General features: G+C 35.9%; 1 protein-coding gene across 1 annotated transcript in view; it reads left to right on the top strand.

Annotated features, from left to right (window-relative positions):
- Positions 1–208: 208 nt before the first annotated feature.
- SPRED1 (sprouty related EVH1 domain containing 1) overlaps positions 209–22,589 on the top strand; it is a 106,197-nt gene continuing 83,816 nt past the window's right edge. The window contains exon 1 of the mRNA XM_010989340.3: positions 209–1,422. Within this exon, the coding sequence (XP_010987642.2) occupies positions 1,391–1,422 (32 nt within the window). The 5' untranslated portion in view covers positions 209–1,390. The remainder of the gene's footprint in view (positions 1,423–22,589) is intronic.

Here is a 22,589-nt window from a genome sequence, read left to right as displayed (position 1 = left end):
CTTCGTTCAAACAACTCGGATATTCCAAAGCGAGTAACGAGGAGCATCGCGCCGCAACAATGCAACCTCCCGAGCTGCTCCTGGTGCAGCTCGCACCCCCGCCCCCTTTCGCGGCGAGCCAAGAGTTTGGAGCGCGCGCACGCACACGAGAGCGGTGCCTGCGTATCCCTCCGCCTCCCTCCTCTCCCCGCTCGGTGGCTCGACAACGATTTGGGAAATGAAGGGAGGAGGGAACTACTTTCCTGAAACTTGCTATGCTGCACACGACTTCGAGTTGCAGTGATTCGCCCGGAGGCCGCAGCTTTTAGTCCTCCTACCCACACGCCCTCACGGCCCGGGCAGTCCGCTTGGCTACCTCACCCCGTCCCTTCTCTGGCCCTCCGGAAAGCCGGAGGCCCGGGGAACTCGCCAGGGACTACTTCGCCTCCTTCTCCCGCGGGCGCCCCCGGTTCGGGCAGCGGCGGCGGCGGCGGAAGGAGCGGGCGGCGTGAGCGCTTCCGCCGCCCCTCTCGCAGCTCCCCTCAGGCGGGTGTGAGGAGCTGGCCCGCCGAGCCGCTGGTGGCCACCGGCTGGTGGGGAACTCGCAGCCACTCTCCTCGCTTTCCCGCCGCTTCTCGGGACCCTGCCCCTCGGCCGCACAGCTCTCCTTCGGTCCGGGTGGGGGCCATCGGTTCGCCTGCCCCTTCCTCACACGCGCCCCGCCGTCCCCTCCTCCCCCTTCTGGAGCCTTCCCGGCCGGAGCGTGTCTGGAGGAATCCGCTGCCGTGAGGCCCCTCGCCCGCTTCTGCTCGTCCCGAAGGACCGGCCCGGTCGTCGCCGGGGGCTGAGCGGGCAGCCCGCGGCGAGGCGGGAGATGGTGGGGTGGGCTCCCGCAGGACCGCGCCGCCGCCGCCTGGAGCCTGGGCTCGGCACCCCCCCGCCGGCCCCCACCGAGTGGAGCCCTGCTTCCTTCTCGCCGCATCCCTGAGGGAAGCGCCGCCTCTGCTCCTGAGTTCTCCGCCCGCCCGCTGCTTCCTGGCCGGACCCCGCCGCGCTCCACCCCAGTCGCTGGAGGAGCTTCTCTCCAGTCTGCCTTCGCAGCCCCCTCTCTTTTTTTTTCTTTCCTCCCAGCCTCCCTGGCCTCCTTGGATCCCTTGACTGGGCGCTGAGCAGGGGGAAGAGGCTGGGGTCGCCACGGCAGAGGTTGTCGCCGCCACCCCCCTGCGGGGGTGGCCGGGGTTCCCGGCTGGGGGGGGCACCGTTCTGGGTGAGGCATCCACCATGGTGAGGCCCCTGAGCCGCTGCCCCCACGCCCCCCCGGCCGCCGCTGCCTCCTGCCCCTCGGTGCTGCTGCTGCTCCTCCGCCTGCTGTTGCTCCTCCATCTCCAGATCGGATCACGGTGAGGGAAAGATGAGCGAGGAGACGGCGACTTCTGACAACGAGTAAGCACCTTACTGGTCTTGATTACTTACCCCACTTCCCCCCGATTCTTCCTCGCCACTCCCCAAACCCCTCCGAGACTTGGATGCTTACAACCCTGGAGATTTCGGTGCATCTTGTTCTGGAGAAAACATTTGATTTCTTTAGCCATTTTATTTAATGGCAGCAATGCCCCCACCCTAACCCCCACCCCCGGCATTTAGTTGCTTTCTTTTGGAAGGAAGGTATTGACTATTCGGCTGGGATGGCAATTGTACGTCCCTGAGATGGAGTAATGTGGATGGATGGAAAGGTGTTGAAATTACCCTAGTGCCGAAAAGACCTCTGGCCTGTCCTTTTTCATTTTAGCATACCAATTAACATATCTTGAATATCCATCCTGCCTCCTTTATAGCTTTTTCACTTGGAAACTAATGTGGGGGAGCACCTCCTGTAGCAAACTGCTCTTGAATCTTAATTCGATGAGTCAGTGACTCTTAAATACCGATTAAGCCTCCCCCCTCACCCCCCCTTTTAAACTTATGACCTGTAAGATTCTTGTTAAAAATGGGGCGAGGGAAACATTTTTATAATTTAATAGCATTAAGGACACCTGGAGTGTGGGAGATGTTAAACTATTTTGCCTTCGTGAATACTGGGCTTGTCTTTACTAGAATAATAGAATAATTTTGAACGCTCATTTTTATCTTTCAGCTATATTGAAATACTTTACCTTGATTTAATAGTATTTACATTGCTGAATATGTTGATGCCTTCATTCATTAACTTCTGGAGCATCCCGGCTTAAGTTTTTGTTTATTTGGGCTGTCCTTATGTTTTCCAAACGAAATACTTTGCCTTTTAAATATTTTGCTTTAACCTAACAGCTGCCTGGAGGAATAATGATGCGGCAATAGTTTTCTGTTGAGATGGGATTTAATTCTACGCGGAATATTAGCATCCGTTTGATCGTAATTAAATTCAAGTTTTGTTTATCTTGGAGGGTTGCAAAGAGTTAAGTGAGTTAGGACTACTCTTAGGATGCATTCCTTTAAATAAAGTGCATTCTTCGAGTCGGACCTTTTTGAGAGGGCTTTAAAGTCCACAGCATAGACCTGTTTAACGTAAAATAGCTTGAGAAATGCCGAGCAGCGTCCCCCAGGCCCCAGCGCTCTTTTCTGATGAGCGGGTATGGGAGAAGGTAGATTGCTGCAATGTCAGTGCAGCCTAGAAGGAGAAGTGGCCGCCATGTTCTCTCTCTTTTTGTGAATCGCCCTCATTTGCATAGCACACTCTTCATTCATAAAAAATAATTAAACATCCATCACCTTGGACATGTTGAAAGGATTACCCAAGAAAAAAATTCGAAGCTCAGCTGCCTGTCTTCATGAAGATTTTTGAGTTCAGAAAGTGAGGAGAATTCAAAGTTATAGGATAAATTCAAAAATACACGCACACACAAACAACTACCCCTGTTCTCAGAATGTTGACACAGTTATGTGGGAAATATCAGTTCGGGGAGGTGCTGGGATCACGTGATCGCCTTCATTCATAAAATACCTGGCTGTCCATTCACAGTGCAGTACACTGACTGCTTTCCGCAGATTAGACCCAGTTTGAGAGAGATCAAGAAGTATCTCAGATAACGCTTAGTTGGGAGAAAAACTGCTAAAAAATTCTGAACAGAATGGCGATAATTTTTACTGGTATCTTTCAAGAAAGTAGCCTGGATCAAAATGTCAAGTTTTATTTTAGAGATGGGAAGAGACGAATTACCATATTAAAGTAAAATATTAAATACCTCCTTTTTGAATGCAGCTGTTAATAAAGTTAATATGGGAATGTGAATTGACACACGTGTAAAATAGTTTTCAAATGGACTCTTTTTGTAATACTTAGACATGGGCAGATGAAAGTGCAAATTTTTGGTGTAGTGATTATCAGTGGATGATACCGCTGTTACACGAATAATGAGTAAATGTTCCTTGTGGTTTTAGTCCCAAAGATGTTGATATTTGAAGCACCAAATGGCAATTTTTACTGATAGGATTGCCTTTTTTTTAATAATTTCAAATGTACTTATATGGGACTATTTGGAAATTATCCCTCTCACCTAGACTTTAGAATTCTGTTTTCACAATTTTATTCTGCTTTATTAATAAATTTTTCCCTACTAGGGGCTTTGTCATGTTAGTTTTGTTAGGTCAAGAATAATATGTTTTAGTATATTATATTTTGCAGTGAGATATTAACTCTTCATGGGTGCAAACCATTGGGGGTTTTACTTAAAATTTTTTTTATTTTAGAAAGTGATGTGTTCATCTAGTAATCAGCTTTACTAGAGCCAGCTTTGTTTGTGCATTGGCTAAACCCCAAAGAGTGGAATATAGACTTTATCCTGATAATTTTTATACCTCATTTTTAATATATAAAGTAATATTTTGAAATGGCAATTTATTATTTATAATCATATGTTATAAAAAATGGAAGAAATATATTATGACAGATGCCCTTAAACCCTTAGTATAGTTGAAAACTGCTCTGTAATATGGATTTTTGGAGGGCCTTTTCTATATTTTTTTCTTTTCTTTTTTTAGAATCCACAATCAGGTATTTAATTACAGTAGAGACTGTTCTTAACACTTGAGTGTTTTTTTCATCTGATTTTGACCTTTAAAAAGAGTAAAAATCACCAATATCTTGGAAAATTATTAGCATTTTCTAGATAGCCATTGTGGTAAAATCCAGTAAGGCCTTTAGAGGCCTCATTTCGAAATCCTTTAGTACATGCAGTATTATTTGAAATTAGACTTCTGTGTAAAGAGGTAGATAAGTTCTCAGATGTTGATTTTGAGTATGTATTTAATCAAGAATTACTGAAGGATCTGTTTTAAGTCTGTAACATGTTGTCTTATGCAGTGCCAAACTTGTGGAAGGGTTGGTGAAAGTGTCCTTTTCTTCTCCAACCTTCAGTAAAAACTGGAACTGCATTAAAAGTACCACTAAAAAAAAATTTCTCTTTGCAAGAGTAATATTTTATTTCAGATAATGTACAAAATGGTCTTTCAAGTGAATAATAATAATTTATTTGCATTTCTACCATTCAGATAACAAGTCTTAACATTTGGTATATAACCTTTCCTTTCTTGTGCTGTTGATGAGGAATCATACTGGATTTTTACTGTGTGCCAAGCACTGTGATAAATGCTTTATACATGTATTCTATAATTTGATGTATATACATGTATTCTCAAAAGAGTAGAAAAGCATAGTAGATAGTATCATACCTTAATGTGAACATTTTCCTATGTCATTAAATATTTCCTAAAACATAATTTTTAATGGCTACATTATATTTGGTGTATAACATGTTAGTTTTAATCGGTCTACTATATTTTTGTTGTTTCTGAACAGCTGTGTTTGATACTGAGTTCTGCCTTCGTCCAAATCTATTTTTCCTTGATATAGTCTGGGAATGGAGTAAAAGGAGATGCAAATTTTAAGTTGTTTTATTCTTTCTGCTAAATTGCCCTCTAGAAAACTCAGTGTGTGAGTGCTTATGCCTTGAAATGTCTAATTCTCTTTGGAAAAAATGTTGCCAATTTTGTAGGTGAAAATGAGATCTTGCTCCTATTTTTAGCATATGCTGACTAGTAAAATTGATTTTTTCAAAAAACTTGTTAGGTTTTTGGGCAACTGAACTGTTTTTAAATATATTATAAATAGAATAAAGTGATCATACACAAGGCATTTGCAGAAAATTTAACTTCTATCAACTTCTATGCAGTATGGTATAATGTAAAGAACAGTGGACTTGAAATTGGGAGATGCATTTCTGTCTTAACTGTCACTGATTTATTCTGTGATTCTGGGCTAGTGACAGCCTCTGTGGCCCTCAGTTTGCTCATCTGTAATTGAAGGAATTTGAACTAGGCATCACGATAGGCCCTTCTTGTGCTAAATTAGCCTGAACTAATGCAGTGATAGACGTATTGCAAGTCACTAGACTTGTAACATACATATCTGTTAACTGATCTATTTTATTAGATTGTTGTTTTTAACATCTTAAGCCAATGAAAGACTTCCAGTAGGGATCTGGTCAGATGATGAAGTAAAAGCATGAATTTTGAAAAACCAAGATAAATTTGGAAACAATTGGTGCATTCGTAATCTTTTAAGACTTTCTTATTTTGAGCTTAATAGCCATATGTCTTTGATAATATATATGTACTTCTCGCAGATGGAGAACTTTTTAGTGGTCTTTTTCTTTTAAGTAAATAGGGCCTCTTGATGAATAAGTGAGCAAAAGGCTGTTGGGCTTAAACATCAACTTGAGTAGTTCTAAGAGGAATATATTAACACGATACCATCCCTTATGCTTTGTTTACTGGCCAAGAAGTGTCGAAACAAGTCTTTTCATTTGGTTATTCGAACAAATCATATTAATCTAACACTAAGGAATAATTTCACATTTATTCAGTGTAAGAAGTTAACTCAGATAATAAGTTTTTTCATTCTTTAATATTTGGGTTTAATTCACTGTTTATTTCAAGTTTTATATCTTAGCTGCATCTCATTTTGGAGTCCAGAACCAAAGTCGTTACAGATACCCAAGATGCTGTTTTTGTGGCACTCAGAATGGTTTCAAATGGAATAAAAACTATTGATGTATTTTTGGTTAAGCATAGTTCTTTTTTTTTTTATTTATTTGTTAATTTTTTAGGGGGGAAGTAATTAGGTTTATTTACATATTTTTTAATGGAGGAACTGGGGGATTGAACCCAGGACCTCGTGCATGCTAAGCATGGGCTCTGCCGCTGAGCTGTACCCTCCCTCCATTATTTTTACTAAAAACGTAGTTCATTAGCAATGGATCTCAAACTGAGGAGTTAAACTGATTTAGACATAGGGTCTTAGTATTCAGAGGGTTTTTTAAACTAATCTCTAACTGAAACTTGTTTACATTCATAATTGAAGAAAATGCCAACAAACCAAAGCAGCGTTAGAGGTACTTGTGACAGCAGTTTTCTAGGGCTTTCGTAACAAAGTACCACATGTGTGTCATGGCCATCTTTTCATAAGGACACTAGTGATGTGATACTGGGTTAGGAGCCCACTCTACTCCAGTATGACCTTCTCTTAACTAATTACATCTGCAGTGATCCTCTCCAAATAAGGTCACATTCTTTGGTATTGGAGGTTAAGACCCAACATCTTTTTGGAGGGGTTCAATTCAACCCATAATACCAATAGAAATAAGTTTTTTTTTCCTTAGAGTATAGTACCTGCTTAGTTGTTATAGATATCTTGAAATACCACTTACAGTCATCACTAGTTTGAAATTTTTATTGTTATTAAATCATTGCTAGAGCTTATATTTTAATGTTAATATAAAAACATCTATTACTGTATAAAAACTAAGAATATTTTGATTATTTCAATATAATTGATTTCTTTTTTAATCTTATGTATTTTGTTTTAAGCCTTTAATATTCTAAGAAAAGGGGCCATAGGCTTCACCAGACTGTCCAAGAGGTCCATGGCATGAAAGGTTAAAATCTTTGCTATACTGAGGCCCTGAAGGCTGAATGCAAAGATAGCGATATAAAACAGAAAGATTAAGAAACATGAAGGGTAAGATGAACAAATCTAACATACAGCTAACAGTTCCAAAAGGGGAGATGATAGGAGAGAGGAAATATTCAGAGATAAAGGCTGAGAATTTTCAAAAAGTAGCAGATTAAACCCAATTCAGTGAACTACAAACAACAAAGCCTCTCAGACTGGGTTTATGGTGAGGTTGCAAGAATGTCAACGTGAGAAAATCAATGTAGTTAATCACATTTAAAGATTAAGGGAGAGAAATGATACAATCTTAAATGCCAGATTGTCATTCAGTCTCTGCCCATAATACGGAAGTAAATGTCCATAATTTATAGATTCATAAATATAAATAGATTTATATTTTTTTTGCTTCTGAGAATTTCAGACTTATTTTTCTGATTTAAAATGAGAATGTTGGGAGTGTTGGATTTGGTCAACTTGAGAGTTTCTTTTAATTCAAAAATCCTAAGTGTTTTCTTTGTGCTTCTGAAACCCACATTTAATAGATTATTCATGTTACTTATAAGTGTAGGATTGACTGGTAGAAATTACCTTGTATCTGAAATTTTTAAATTACCTTGGAAGGTATTTTCTTTCTACATTTAAAGTACAAAGAATAAACTTTGGTAAATTCAAGAGTAATTGGTTATTAAATTTTAATCTGATAACAGTTTTATCATTTTATTTCTAAATGTTATCTATAAAACAGGGATTACAGTTTAGATAAAGACCATTCTGACTTGGACTATAAAATATAATTGTTTTCCTGGTCGTATTTAATGGTACTGTTGCTTATGATTAGATGCATCTTTTTTGTCTATTCACCTGGTTAGAGATTACCTTCAGAGATACAGAGTATTTGTTAATGGCTTCTGTGTATTGTATCCAGTAGTTGGATTACCAAAATTTAGATGGAATTTAGTGAACTGTGACTGTTTTGATGCCACTTTTTCCAATTATTGTAACTTTCACTGTATCAGAATGTTAATGATTAACTTTGTCATAAAAATCACCAAAGTATTTTTTACTGTTATATTGTGAATTACACTGATATATTGAAACTGGGATTAGAGATCAGTTCTGGGTCTGCCTCCTTAATATTATGTAAAAGCATTTCAGAATTTTAGTTGCTGAACTGGATATATGGATTTCTTACTATTAGTAACTTTTTCTTCAAGAATTTAAGTTCAGTGACATTTGACTGCCCACTGGGCACTTGACTTTTCCTTAGCCCTGGAGATACAAAGATAAGTAAAACCTGATAACTGCTTTCACTGTCGACCAAGGGAACTAGATCCCTCTGAAATGTGCTGAGTGCTCTGCTTTTGAAGTTCTTCACGGCTCAAGGAGAAAGTGATTCTGCCTTTGGTGGATGGCAGGGTGAGAGCTGTGTGTGAAGGAAGGGTTCAGAAAAGAGATGGCATATCAGGGGTCAGCTGCAGATGAGGGCAGTGAGAAGAGGAAGGGCATTCCAAGAAGAGAGGGGAAAAACTGAAAACAAGTATAGAAGGAGAAAAGGAAAGTGTGTTTGAAGAAAAGCAGCAGCTTTTTGGATACAGTGGTTTGGAGGAGTGGGGAGAGGAGGTAAGAAAATGTTGGGGGCCAGATTGCTTGTGGTCTAGATTTGTGCTTAAGTATGTGTCAGCAACCTTGGGGCAAAGGGTGGTGGCTCGTCCTGGAGTTTGAGACCCACAAGATGCATGTGACAGAAGCTTCTGCAAATCAGTTTTTCTTGAAGAGTTGAGGAAATTTTATTTAACTTGTCAGTAATAACATTAATTTTTAACAGAGTGCCCATTGATTTTTCAGATAAAGCACAAATTGCTCAAAGAAAATTTATTCTTTGAGTTAACCCTTCTCGTGCCTCACCACAGCTCTTAGGTCAGTAAGAGTGCTTAATGAAAAGCACCAGCTTAAGTCTTTATCATGTAGGCAGTGGGGAACCATTATTTTAAGTGGGGGAGTAATAGCAAATTTGTGTAGAAAGCTGAATACTGGGACTTGTTTGGACAACTGATAGGAGGGAGAAGAAAAGGAACTACAGGTGATGAGGAAGATGTAATAAAGCAAAAAACTAGATGAAAGTAGTGCATTTGGAACTGTTGAGTATGAATTTAAGGCAGTTCAGATGCCTAGTGAGTATGATTACTTCCCTGGATGTGAAGGAAGGAGTAGGAATGGTAAGGGATGGCTTCAGCATTTTAAATTTGGGCTGCTGTGATGCTTTTAATGAAGTGGGAAGAGTCAGAGAAAATTTTTAATAGGAAAATAATGCGATTTTGAGCTTTTAATTTTAATATTTGTGGGTACTGAGCTAGATATCAAGTAGAAAAAGTCTCATAAGGTGTTTTAAGTCTAGGTTTGTTGCCCAAAGAAGGTTAAGAGTTAGAGGTGATGTCTTATGTAAATATAATACAGGCATACCTCATTTTAGTGCACTTCACAGTTACTGCAGTTTTTTTGTGGGTTTTTTTTTTTTTTGAACAAATTGAAAGTTTGTACAGCCCTGCATGGAGCAAGTCTATCAACACATGTTTCCAACAGCATTTGCTCACTTTGTGTCCTTTGTCACATTTTGGTAAGTCCCGCAGTATTTCAAATTTTTTCATTATTATATTTGTTTTGGTGATCTCTGATGTTACTGTGACTCACTGGAGTTTCAGGTGATAGCATTTTTTTAGCAATAAAGTATTTTTAAATTAAGGTGTATACTTTTTTTAGGCATAGTGCTATTATTACACATGTAATAGGCTGCAGTATAGTATAAACATAACTTTTATACGCACTGGGAAACCAGAAAATTCATGTGATTGACTCACTTTATTTCAGTGGTCTGAAACCAAACCTGCAGTATCTCTGAGATATGCCTGTAGTTGAAGCCAGTGGAAAATTGCCCAAGGAGAATATTAAGTAGTAACGGAAAGATGAATAGTGAGAAACAGCAGTGTTTTTAAGGGAGAGTAAGAAGAGACACCAGAAAACAGAAGAGTCTTGAGAGGTAGGAGAGTTCAGAGAAATAGTATTAAAGACAAAATGAGAAGTGATGAAGTGGAGAGAGCAAAAAGTAAGGTTATATTTATTCAAGGGGAAGTTAGGAGTTGAGATTATTGGATGAGGGGATGTCAGTAATGGAGAGGAAGAGAAAGATTTAAGGAAAAGTGTGTAATTGGGAGACCAAGGCCCAGGAAAGAGGAGTCTGTTATATTGTTTTACTGCGTGTGTCAGATACTGTTCTAGATTTAATCCTTCTAATGACCGTGTGAGCTAAGAATTATCCATAGTTTACAGATGAGATAACTGAGACTTAAGAGAGGTTTAGTACCTTGCCCACAGCCACACAAGTGAGTAAGTGGTAGAACTTAGATTCCAATTGCACTGTATTTATACCACACTGTACCTCATATATTTAATGGCCAGACTAGATTTCAAAGAAAAAAATTAGCTTGAAGTCATAGGTTGATACTTAGAATTGACAGCTGTTTTATGGAACTGGAAGTTTTGGCAAAGTTAAAGAACGTGAAGGGTGAAATGGGGAAAATCGAAAGATAGATTTTGATCCAAGAACACAAACTCCAGACTCCAGAGTGGTAACATGAGGGAAGATTAAAGTAGAAACATGTTGTAGTAGCAGAACCAGGATCTGCTAGGATATTTTAAAAAGTCAGCAACATGGTTGTTCAGGTTGCTGGGTATTGGAAATGATAGGATCTCATGTGATAATGGCCCTATCAGGAATGAGGGATGTTGGGAGTTATGAAATAGAAAGATAGATGTGTGAATAAGTTACCCAGATTTGGATTTTAGTAAGAACTTTAAGGTATTGATTGATCTTGTAGGGCTTTATCCAAATAAATTGTATTGTCTTTGACAGGTTTTGTATTTTGGGGGTACTCCAGTGCTAATGTGGTTAGAAGGGCCTTTTCAAAACAAAATTCACTAATTAAAATTCTACAATTAACTTGGTGTTCACAATTAACATGATCCTGTGGTTAATGCTGACTATCATATAAAGACTTTGGCAAGTCATATAACCGGTCTCTGTGCTTGATTCTCCATCTGTAAAACCAGGATGATATGTCTCTACTTCAGAAGGATGTTAAGGTAAAATGTAACCTCCACTTCTCTAAATAACATTTTTTTTCATGGCAATAAGAGAATATTAAAAAGAACTTTCAGTTCTTGAGAAGAAAGGTACTATATTTATGAAATAATCAGTGTTCATTTTCATTTAGCCTGAAGGTAGGGTTACTTTTTAAAAAGGATTTTTGACCTGCTGGAAAATTGTATTTCAGTTTAAATGTTAAAAATCAGCTTTTTAAAAAACTTAAAATCTAAACATTTCCAACAAGCAGAAAATAATATGAATCTGTATTATGAACATTTTTAAAGCAATTTTAATATCTGAGCACATTTTGGAAGTATATATAAGTAGATTTGAATCTTTGTATTAATTTCAGTGGAAAAAGCATTCTTTCTCAGTTGAATGAAAGCGCTTTCATATTATGTGGAGGGCAAAAATCTACTTTCATGGAAAAAGGGAAGCAGAAGATTTTTTTTTCAGGTTATTAAATATTTAACTTTTTGCAACTATAATCAGACTAGAATACCTGTTGATAGATGAGATAGGTTAGGTGTGCTAGCTAGTTCATTGCTCTTGGTTTAGCACTAACTTTAGTTTGGACAGCTAAAGGTCTGTCATCTTATGTTTAGTTCACTTTAGAGTCATCAACAACTAAAGCAAAAATTTGTTAAATATTTTGATTTAGCTTGATGTTTAGCATTATTCTGAAATGGTATAATTTGTTAATTCAAAAACAATAGCTTTTTATACATAATTACTGAAACTTAGTTTAGGAATGAATTTGAAGTTATCTTTGAATCAAGATTTTGAATGAACATAAACCAGAAACTTAAAAATATGATAATGAAAAATGTATATGCTTTTTCTCTTGAGAATTATTTGATCCAAGAAAACCAGACTTATTAACTTAGTATAAGTTAAGAACATATAACAAATAACTTTAATAAGTAGTGTACAAATTAAAATCTTCTACTGTATTAAGATTATTTCAGAGAGGAAGGGGAGAGACAGGAGATGAATGAGACAAGCCAGCCTCTAACCACCTTAGTTTTCCTTAGCAATTTTTCCTCATCTTGATAATGTAGCAGAGACCAAACTTAGCTTCTAGGTGAGCCAAAAAAAATTGATGTTATATAGATGCTATTGTTTTTGAGTCTGTAACTGTGTCATGTGTACTCGACCCCGGCATACGTCAAATAAAAGTAGTTTGACTTATTACTGGCTAACTTCTAGTTGCCCATTTTTGCATTTACCCTGTCTCAAGTAGATTTAGCTAGATAGCAGGAGGAAAACAGTGAAACTAAGCTGAATCCTTTTAACAGACTGCTATAGTCTGAATGTTTGCTTCCCCACCAAATACATATATTGAAATCCTAACCCCCCAAAGATGATAGTATGAGGAGGTGGGACTTTTGGGAGGTGCTTAAATTGTGACGATGGAGGTTCCAAAAAGATCCCTGTCCCCTTCCACCAAGTGGAAAGTCCCTAGCTGTGAACCAGGAAGAAGGCCCTTACCCAACCATGCTAGTTCCTTGATCTTGGACTTCTCAGCCTCCAGAACTGTAATAAATAAATTTCTGTTGTTTATTAGCTGCCCAGTCTGTGGTATTTTGTTATTATACCCTGAATGGACTAAGATGCTGACCTTTGTTTTGGGGAGGACAAGGAGCAATAATTACATCAGAGAAAGAAGAAAATCAATTAAAAACCCAACATAGTTTTCACTTGCTTCTAATTCCATACAAATATAGTTTTGCTTGTTTTAATAGTGTATGTATGAGTATTCATTATTTATTTTCACCTGATATTTTTAAAGGATTTCTGTACTTATACATAGTTTTGTATTAATCATTATTTCAATGCCCACAATAGCTCATCAAGCTGTACCATAAGTTTACATAGCTATTTTCTTCTTAGTGAACAGTTTAGGTTTCCAGCTCTTTGCTATTATAAATAACATTGTAATGAGCATCTCTTTTTTTGCATATGATTATTTTTTTCCTGTTCAGTTAATTTCTTAGGATAAATTTACAGGTATGAGATAATTATGGCAAAGAATATAAGTGACTTTTTTAAAGTTTTTGTTATGAATTGCTGCTTCCAAAATTGTTTTTCCATTGTGGATTATTTATAAATGAAATTTCATTCTCTTGTTTCTTAGATTCCATTTTTGTTCTTTAATACCTTTCGGGTTTTTTACGTTGCTCGCAGGACATAATTAAATGACAACTAATATTTTAGTGATTACCAGCATTGTCTTAAAGTCATTTGATGAATTTAGTCATCATAACAACCATTTTAAATGTTACTACTGTTATTACCCCCATTTACAGAGATGATGAAACTGAGGCTTAGCAGAGTAGAATAACTTGGCAAAGATTACGTAGCTAGTGAAAACTCTAAAGCCTGTACCCTAAAACAGTAGTTTTTAAACTGTTGAAAATTGGGCATTTGAGATTTGCAGAATAGATGGGCAACAAAGTCCTACTGTGTAGCACAGGGAACTACATTCAGTATCTCTTAATAGCCTATGATGAAAAAGAATATGAAAAGAAATGTGTGTGTGTGTATATGTGTGTGTGTATATGACTGAAGCACTATTCTGTACACCAGACATTAACACAACATTGTAAACTGACTATACTTCAATTAAAAATATAAAAATAAAAAAACTTCTTGACTATAACAATAACAATGATACTTTTTGACACAGTGTACATACATACATGGATTCATACACACACATAGCCTTTCTTAAAACGGTTTAGAATTACTGTGATGACACTGGCTGACTTTTGTATTCTATTCTATAGAATAGAATTATATATTATAGAATATTTTATCTATGCTGTAGAAAAATGTAATATTGACCAGGACCCTTATAGTTAAAAGTCCCCTGTTGTGAGCTACAGTGTAGTATATGAGATACTGTCCTCTAATTATATACCTCCTTATTGGTACTGAAGGTTTATATTTATGTTCAGCCTATTATTTCATGAAAATAAGAGAATACTTATTTCTTGCTACCTTGCTCAAAGGTGTAGGATTCTCAGGGAAGAACACTTCAAGGTTGAATTGTGAGGAACTACAGGGGAATTCAGATTTGAATTGCTAGCTAGAGTATAGTTAATAAGTGTTACATCATTGCTTCTCAGATTTCTTCACTGAAGTGCCCCCAATGATAAGAGAATGCATCCCAAAGCAGCCTTTAGAAAGTATATAATAATTATTTTGAAATCTAGTGAACTATCTCAAAGATTTCATATTACATTTTAATTAATAGTAGAGTTATATTTTCAATATGTAATGTTTTTAGTTATTTTTACTAGGGAAAAAAAAGGAAACTTTTAACCATGAAATCTTTGCATATTTATATCCTGTGGCATTATGTGTCTGTAGCTCGCGTGGCACATTCCTGGGAGGAAGGGTAGTCTGGTGAGAGGCAGCATTTGGGGTACATTAGAGTGTTGCTCAAGGGCAAGGGCATGATTGTGCCCTGTAATTACAGCAGCTGCCCTTTTCAAACAAAAAGTAGGAACATATGGATCCAGCAAAGATTAATATAAACTTTTTGAAGTATGAAGACAATGTAATCACATTGTAAAAAGCTTGGAAGATAACAGGAAATTACCCATAGAAGAAATTTTCTTTTTGCACTCATATTAAAAGTTTTATAAAGGCAAAAAATACAGAGAAAGGATCTTAAAATTTATTGTTTCCATAAAAACTTCATTTAGATCAAACGATTTATATAGATAGTAAATTACCTCTGTTGGAAAGAATAAAACTATGCTAATTGGCACACTAAGAAATCTGGTAATTTCTGTATAGGAAAGAAGGAAAAGGAAGCTCAGATTCTAGTCTCAGTTTTGCCATTTATTTATGTGACTTAGAGCAAATCTTTTAGTGTCAGAGCATCTTTGCTAATGAAGACAGTGATCTTTTCTCATCCATAAATTACTTTTGCAAGGAAACTGTATAAAAATGGATTTATGTATGTATGAGGAAAAGGGGGAGAGGAGGGTTTTCTAGAGGATTGGGATAAAAAAAGAGAGCAGAAGGCAGACAGAAAAAGAATGTTTTAGCAAAATCTTAGGGAGAGAAGGAAAGCTAAGGAAAATGAACCTAGGCCTTAGAATTTAAATGTCTGGGCCTGTTTGAGGAACTAAATGTGATCTGTAGATGTAAGAAATATAGCTTAGTTGAAGGTTACATAACCTACATGTTGAGAAGTAATGCAAAATATCTACATAGGTTATATAACCTATACATCGGGAAGTTTTTGTGAAATATCTACATAGTTAAAATCAGACTATTTGAGTGGTGTATTAAATGCACTGGAAAATGCCCTTTTAAGATGTTGTTTTCAATAAAACAAGTTCGTAAGTATGTTGAAAACATGTAGTGGGATGGAGGAGGTCTTAAACACTTTAAAGTGATTAGGGGATGGTAAGTGAGAAAACTTTATGCAAGACTCACTATTTTTGAAAGATAGCTGTTAATTGAAATTCTGTCCATTATTTGAGCATATTTCACTTATGACTTTATTAATAAGGGTAAGGTAATTATGAGTTTTCATAGGCTCATATGTTAAAGCAGTGTTTGGTATACAGTAAGCTCTGTTTTTGCCAGTATACATTTAGATAGGACCTCAGTCTCATACCTTTCTAAGTTTTTAAGTCTGTTCCTCAGTTGTAGTAATAACCTATTATCTTAGTTATGGAGGGATTCCTGCCTTCTTTCGTGCATCTCTAGCCTTGGAAATCATTAGACTTGAAAGGAATTGTAAAAAAAAAAAAATGTATTTTTACTATCTTTTAATTATCTCTCAGTTATTTCCAAGTGTTTCTATTATTTTATTGAAATATTTTTTTTTCTCTGCTAAAATTTTCCTTATTTCCATTTGCTACCATTTGGGCCTTATTAGAATCCTTTGAAAGTTTAAAGCGAATAGAACTTTCTGTTATGAAGGAAATGTTCTATTTGTTCTATTCAGTATGCTGCTACTATGTGGCTGCTTGGCTTAGAAGTACTTGAAATGTGGCTTGAGGGACTGAGGAACCAAAATTTTAATTTAAATAGCCACATGCTGCTAATGATTACTATACTGAATGGCATAGATCTTGAGTGTTTGTAATCCTTCAGTCTCAGCAAATTTTTGAAAACAATGACATGTTCTCTGTTCAATCTTAGCCAATTTGTTGAAGAAAGTTCTAATTTTTTAAATAGGGGGATAGCTAGAGGTAATGCAGATTTTTTCAAAGTATGGAAGTTGCCCTGGTATGTAAGATAATTTCAGTTGTTTCACAGACGCAACATTAAATTAAACTGACAAGTTACTCCTTTATCAATAATTTTTGCCCCTTAATTAAATTAAAGGTTCATTTGTGTGTATGCTTGTTTTGCTTTTTTAATAAAAAAGGAGTGATATTAACCTCAATTTCTTGTAGACAAGTTTATATTGTTTGGCTTTTACTATATTAAATTTTATGGTTACTGTTTATTTATGGCTTGTGATGGTTTTGTTTTTTAACTGGCTATAGTGATTAAAATCTTTCCTTTTAGGAACCACCTTTTTTGGATAATACATAAGGCAAAAAAGTGATTGAAGGTAGTGGCTATCAAAACAGAAACAAGTTTGTGACATACTAATCTAGTGGAAGAATTGGGATTTCTAGGAAATCAGGAAATTGGTGTTAGAGTGAGAAGAAATTTAAAATTTTAAAATGTGTTTTGTTCTGTAATAATTTCTCATAGATCATACATACCATTTTGGAGTAACTAACGTATATTCAGTGTTTGCTGTATGTTAAACATGCATTATCTCATTTGACCCTTCACTCCAAAGCAGATTACAATTAACCCTCAATTCTTTTTTTTTTTTTAAACTCTGTGCACAGAATTGGACTAAATCATTATCTTGATTCATACTGTCATCATTGATCTATGGATGACAGTATGGACCTCTGTAGTCTTTTATTTTACTTTTTATTTACTTGACAAATACCAACTCACAGAACAATCCAAGAATCAGGACATTAATGATAACTAACACCTACCTAACATGCTGTTATATTCCTTTGACCTCTTCTCGGAGTATATATATATATGTATGTGTATATATATAAAAAACAGTGTCTCATTGTTTTTGAACCCTATAAAAGGAATATATTTATGTATCAGCTCCTGAACTTGATTTTTTTATCTCAGTAATACATTATTAAGATGGGTCCATTGTTTTTACTATAGTTTTTTATTCATTTGCCCCACCATATAATATTCCATTATATTAAATTACTATAATGTAGACAATCTGTTGTCCAAGGATATTTGGGGGTTTTTTTCAGGTATTTGCTATTATGAATGTTACCACTGTGAACATTTTTGTAACATGCTTCTGATACATATATGCTAAAGGTCTTTTTTGCATATATGTAGGAGTGAAATAGTTGGATTTAAGATGTGTTGTAAATTTTCAAGTTTACAAGAAAATGGCAAACTGTGTCCCCAAATAGTTCTAATTTTCACCCCTACTAGCAATGTAAGAGAATGGGTATAAGAATTGTACTTTATTGTGGTCTTGATTTGCATTTTCTATAACAGATAATGATATTTGCTAAAAATGTTTGAGTGTTTACAATGTGCCACTGTTCTAAATACTTACATGAATTAACACGTTTTTAAATCCCACAGCCACCCTGTTGTGTACTGTTAGATCCATTTAATAGATGAAGAAATTGAGGCATGATGAGGTTAAGCTAGTAAATGACAGTTGGGATTCAGACTTGACTAGGTCAGGCTACAGAGTCCAGCATCTGAATTGTTGTGATATTTTACCTTTCCAAATACATATTTATACCATCTCTTTTCCTTTTCCCTTGTCCCCATCAATTTTTGGCCTTATGTGCTTGTGATGGTGAGTCTTGGTTAGTCTGTCCTTATATTATTGTGTGTTAGCATTGTCCATTGTGTAGTCTTCCTTTAAAAAAAAATTCTTGGAAAACCCCAGTTTCCTCATTGCTAGAATACATAAAATGGCTCATATGATTTCTAGCATTTTTGGCTCTAATATTTTGTAATTTGACAGTCTCCTATACAGTTCATTATTAATTTCAGGATAATCTGTTACTTACATTTTCTTTTTTTAATATTAAAATGTGAAATAGTTTAGTATACTTTTATTTTGTTGTAGTTTTATTTAAAGTTAATTATTTTTTAATAGACTATTTTTAGTCTATTAAATAGTTTAAAAAATTCTGTCATAGACATGAATGTTAACTGATCTCCACATAGGCTTTTGTATACAAATCTTTTAAACTGAATGAAAATTTTTTCTTTGACATTTGTAGGTAATGTCTTTGAAGTAGTTTTTAAAATTAAGCCAGTCATCTTTATTTGTCATCTGCTAGGTACTCTATAGATGTTTTGTTTTTTTGTTTTACCTTTTAGGTACTGAGTTGAGAAAATATTATTTTAAAATTATAATTCTAGTGATAGAGGAGAATTTATTTGCTTAATGTTGAATGACAAAGTACTAGACCCAATAATATGTACCTAATTATCCATATATCTTTCTAAAGTAGGGTATTATCTAAACCTTAGATGTTGAAGTGTTTAGGTTCTCTAAAAATAGTGTTTAGGCTCGTTTCAGTAAAGAAAATTCTGTTAATTCAAATCCATTATGTCTGTGGTGCATATTTTAGGGTAGTTAAATGTTTCAGTGCAGTGGGCCCTAAAGGATCAATCACACTTGTGTGTTGGAGTAGTAGGCTGATAGAAGCAGCCAAACAGATGGCTGTCAGGATGTTGTGGCATTTCTTATTAGTCAAATGTAGTCCTTCTGGATTTTACATTGCTCTTAGGTTTGGCAGAATCGTTACTGTTGATACTAAATGAAATAGCTGCAACAAACATTTATTGAGCATTTATTATATGCCAGAGAAAGAATTGAAACTAACATTTTTGAGGTTACAGATGTTAAGACGATAGGCTTTGGGGATGTAGATGAGTAAAATCTGGATCTTTGCCCTCACGGATTTCTCAATTTGACACTAGAAGTGCATGATTGGTTCTTTGGTAATGTGGGACTTGATTCCTTGCTAGGGGAAAATACTGTTTCCCTAGAAGAGTGAGGAAAAACACTGAAAGTAAAAATAACTTCATTTTGAAGAAACATGTTTCCATGTTATGCTTAACTTTATGCTTCAGTAGTCTTGTGATCTGACAGAGTAGCTAGCTACAGTCTTAATTGTCTTCATTCACTCTGAAGTTTTTATAGTAGGATAGATTGTGTAGGAAAGGTGAAAGATTTAGTGTCTGTTAACTCGGAGCTAAGAGTAGATGATTATTGTAAACTTAGTCCTTTTATAACTTTAGACTTGATGTATTGCAAATAAAATTCTATATGTTAATGTTTATAGGTTGTGAATGACTTTAATCTTTTCTTTTTAAAAAATTTATTTCTTTGACTAGCAAGAGCTTTGAAATGAGTAATTTGTAACTGTTTATTCCAGTTGGGTCTGGCTTTTATATAAGAGCATGAGATGTGTCATTGTAAGTCAGATGAATCAAACAACCTAAATTTCTGATGGGAATACTAAGGGACATTTTAAGTGAAATACACAGGTTGGTTCCAAACTCCTCAAATAACTTGTCATGAACCTACTGAACCTGTTGGGATTTTTTTTTTCTTCTTAGTTATTTGTATTAAAAATCAGAGATTTTATGAGGCAGAGAGGTCAAGATAGAAGCACTGAAGGGATTACATAAACATGCTGGTCTGTCATTAACTCTTAACAGCCTACATAATCTTGAGAATTTTTTCTCTATTGTATACTAAAGAGCTGCCATTCAAAGATATGTCACAGTTATTGGTAAAACAAGTATAAGCTAGTCTTCATATTGCTGTTTCTTCAGAGATTTGTGTGTGTGTGTGTGTATACAGTCTCACTTTGAAATAATTTTAGACCTACAAAAATGTAGGGAAAAATATGCAAAGAATGTCCATGTATTCTTCAAGTGGCTTACTAAAATGTTAACATCTTACATATCCAAATCAGGAAATTAACATTGATGTAGTATTATCTGCTGACCTTACTCAACTTTCATCAGTTGTTCCAGTAACGTCCTTTTTCTAATTCAGGATACAGTTGTACCAGCATCGCATATTATGTTAAGTATTCATGTCTCCTTAGTCTCCTTTAACCTAGAACCTAGTCTCCTAGAACCTTGGTATTTCTTTCATAATTTTGAAACTTTGAAGAGTACTGGTCAGGTATTTTGTAGAATGTTGCTCAGTTTGGGAGTGTCTGATGCTCACTCTTAATTAAATTGAAGTTAAGCATTTTGGGCAACAATACTATTGAGTAAAGGTGTCCTCATGCTTCAGGAGGTCTATGATGTTGATATATCCCATACTGATGATATGAACTGTGATCATTTGGTTAAGATGATGTGTGCCAGGTGTCTCAAATGGTAGATTCTTTTTGTAATAATTATCTTCTAGGAGAGCTAGCTTGAGACTATTTCCTATTACACACTTGCTCACCATTGTTAATATCTATTGACGATTCTTGCCTATAACAAATATTGTGTTACTTGCCAAATGGTGATTTTCTATTTCCATCATTCCTTTCACTTTTATTAATTGGAATTCTATAGATGAACTTCCTCTTCTCCCAACATTTCTTTAATTTCTATTAGTACAGATAATAGTTCATTACTGTCATTATTTTGATACTCTGTTTTCCTAGTTTTGGCCATTGGGAGCCCCATGTTGGCTTTTGTGCCCTTTTGACATGTTCCTTCATTTTTTGAGCACTTTCTTTTTGACTTCACAAGATGTTCTAGGCTTATCTTGTGTTTTCCCTGCCCCAGCTTTGGAGTCATCCTATTTATCCAAAGAACTCTGGTTTCTTTTATTGGAGAATCATATTTCGAAAGTGTTATCTGAGTGGTAGGTGTGCTTACTGACAATAGGGTGAGGCTGATGGTACTAACCCCATTTTACAGTTGAAGAAAACTAAGCTGAAGGTTAAAAGTCTTGTTCATTACACTCAGATGAAAGTTATACAGTTGGGACATAAACTCAAGCCTTCTCAGCCTAAAGTCCAGGTTCTTCCTACTTTCTCTCCTGTGTCACCATAGTTCCTTACTTACACTTGTCTTTTCCACTGATTTTGTTATTTGTCTTTCCAGGCAAGGACAGGGCACTATCTGATTCTTAGTGTTCAATGAAATTATTTGCTAATAATAGGTATAGCTGTTTCAAAACAGGAAATACTCATTACAATGCCAAAAATATTTATTATATGCTTGCTATGGGTAAGGCAGGATGCTAGACATTGGTAGTATTTGAATATGTGCATGTATGTTTTGGGAGTATATTGTGCTGAGAATGGTTTTTTGTTTGTTTACTTTGGTGTTTTTTTCCTTCAATAGATAAAGGGTTGAGTTAGGTGGTATGGCTGTTGTGAATTAATTCATTATCCGTGAATCCAGATAGCTTAGTGATTTTATATATTTATATGTGCCTCCTTTTAATACACTGTCACTTAATTTTAGTAACATTGTGCAACCATTAAACATCTGTTTGCTAAAGCACACTTAAGTAAGCACTTTATGTTGTTGCTTTTAATTCTTACAATAGCTTCTTGAGTTGATACTATTTTTTCCATATTTCACATGAGCAAAGAGACTTAAGTGACTTGTCTAAGATCATAAAGCTTAATAAGTATCATAAGGTGGCTTTAAATCTAAGTTGTATACTGCTTAATATGTGAAATACTGTTTTCTGTTATATATGAATTTTCTTTACGCTTTCACAGTGTCCCTTAGTTCTCCTGTTGAGGGTTTGATGAACAGGTGTATTCTGTATACCTCCTTGAGGGGTTTTGAGTTCATTCTGCCAAAATTGAAATGCTAGCTCTGTCACTTACCAGTTTTGTGATCTTGGGCTTTTTAAAATCATGCCTGTAAAATGAGGATAACAATTACACCTGCTTTTAGGTTATTGTGATGGTTAAATGGAATCCACGTAAAGTGTTGAACTGTGAAAAATACCAAGTACTGAAGTGTTAGCTGCCTATTAATAACAGTAGTAGAAGTAGTATTTAATTCATTGCAAAGAAACATTAAAAGTTCATACTGTAGAATAAGCACGAAGTAATAATTGACAAAACATTTATGATGGACTTCCTGGAATAATTTTGTAAGTCTTAGGTATTTCATGAAATCAAAGAAATTTAGAAGGAGAGAGGATTTTTATTAAATAGCATCTTGTGTCTTTAATTTCCGAGGGTGAGGGTACTAAGGCCTGGAATGATAAAATAACTCACCCAAAATGTTACACTTGCATTATATCAATCTCAGTGGAAACTTTCACTTTATGACTGTTAATTCAGGGTTCTTTACATCATAGTTTTTTTTTTTCTCCCCACATACATCCATGGAAACCTCAATCTCTGTTAAGAGAAATAATTTATTTGGGGGTGTCATCCTCTTCTT

The sequence above is a fragment of the Camelus dromedarius genome, chromosome 5 (assembly GCF_036321535.1).
Source record: "Camelus dromedarius isolate mCamDro1 chromosome 5, mCamDro1.pat, whole genome shotgun sequence".
Lineage (NCBI taxonomy): Eukaryota > Metazoa > Chordata > Mammalia > Artiodactyla > Camelidae > Camelus > Camelus dromedarius.
Note: the sequence above shows the minus strand (reverse complement) of the source record. Positions and strands in the feature narration are given on the sequence as shown.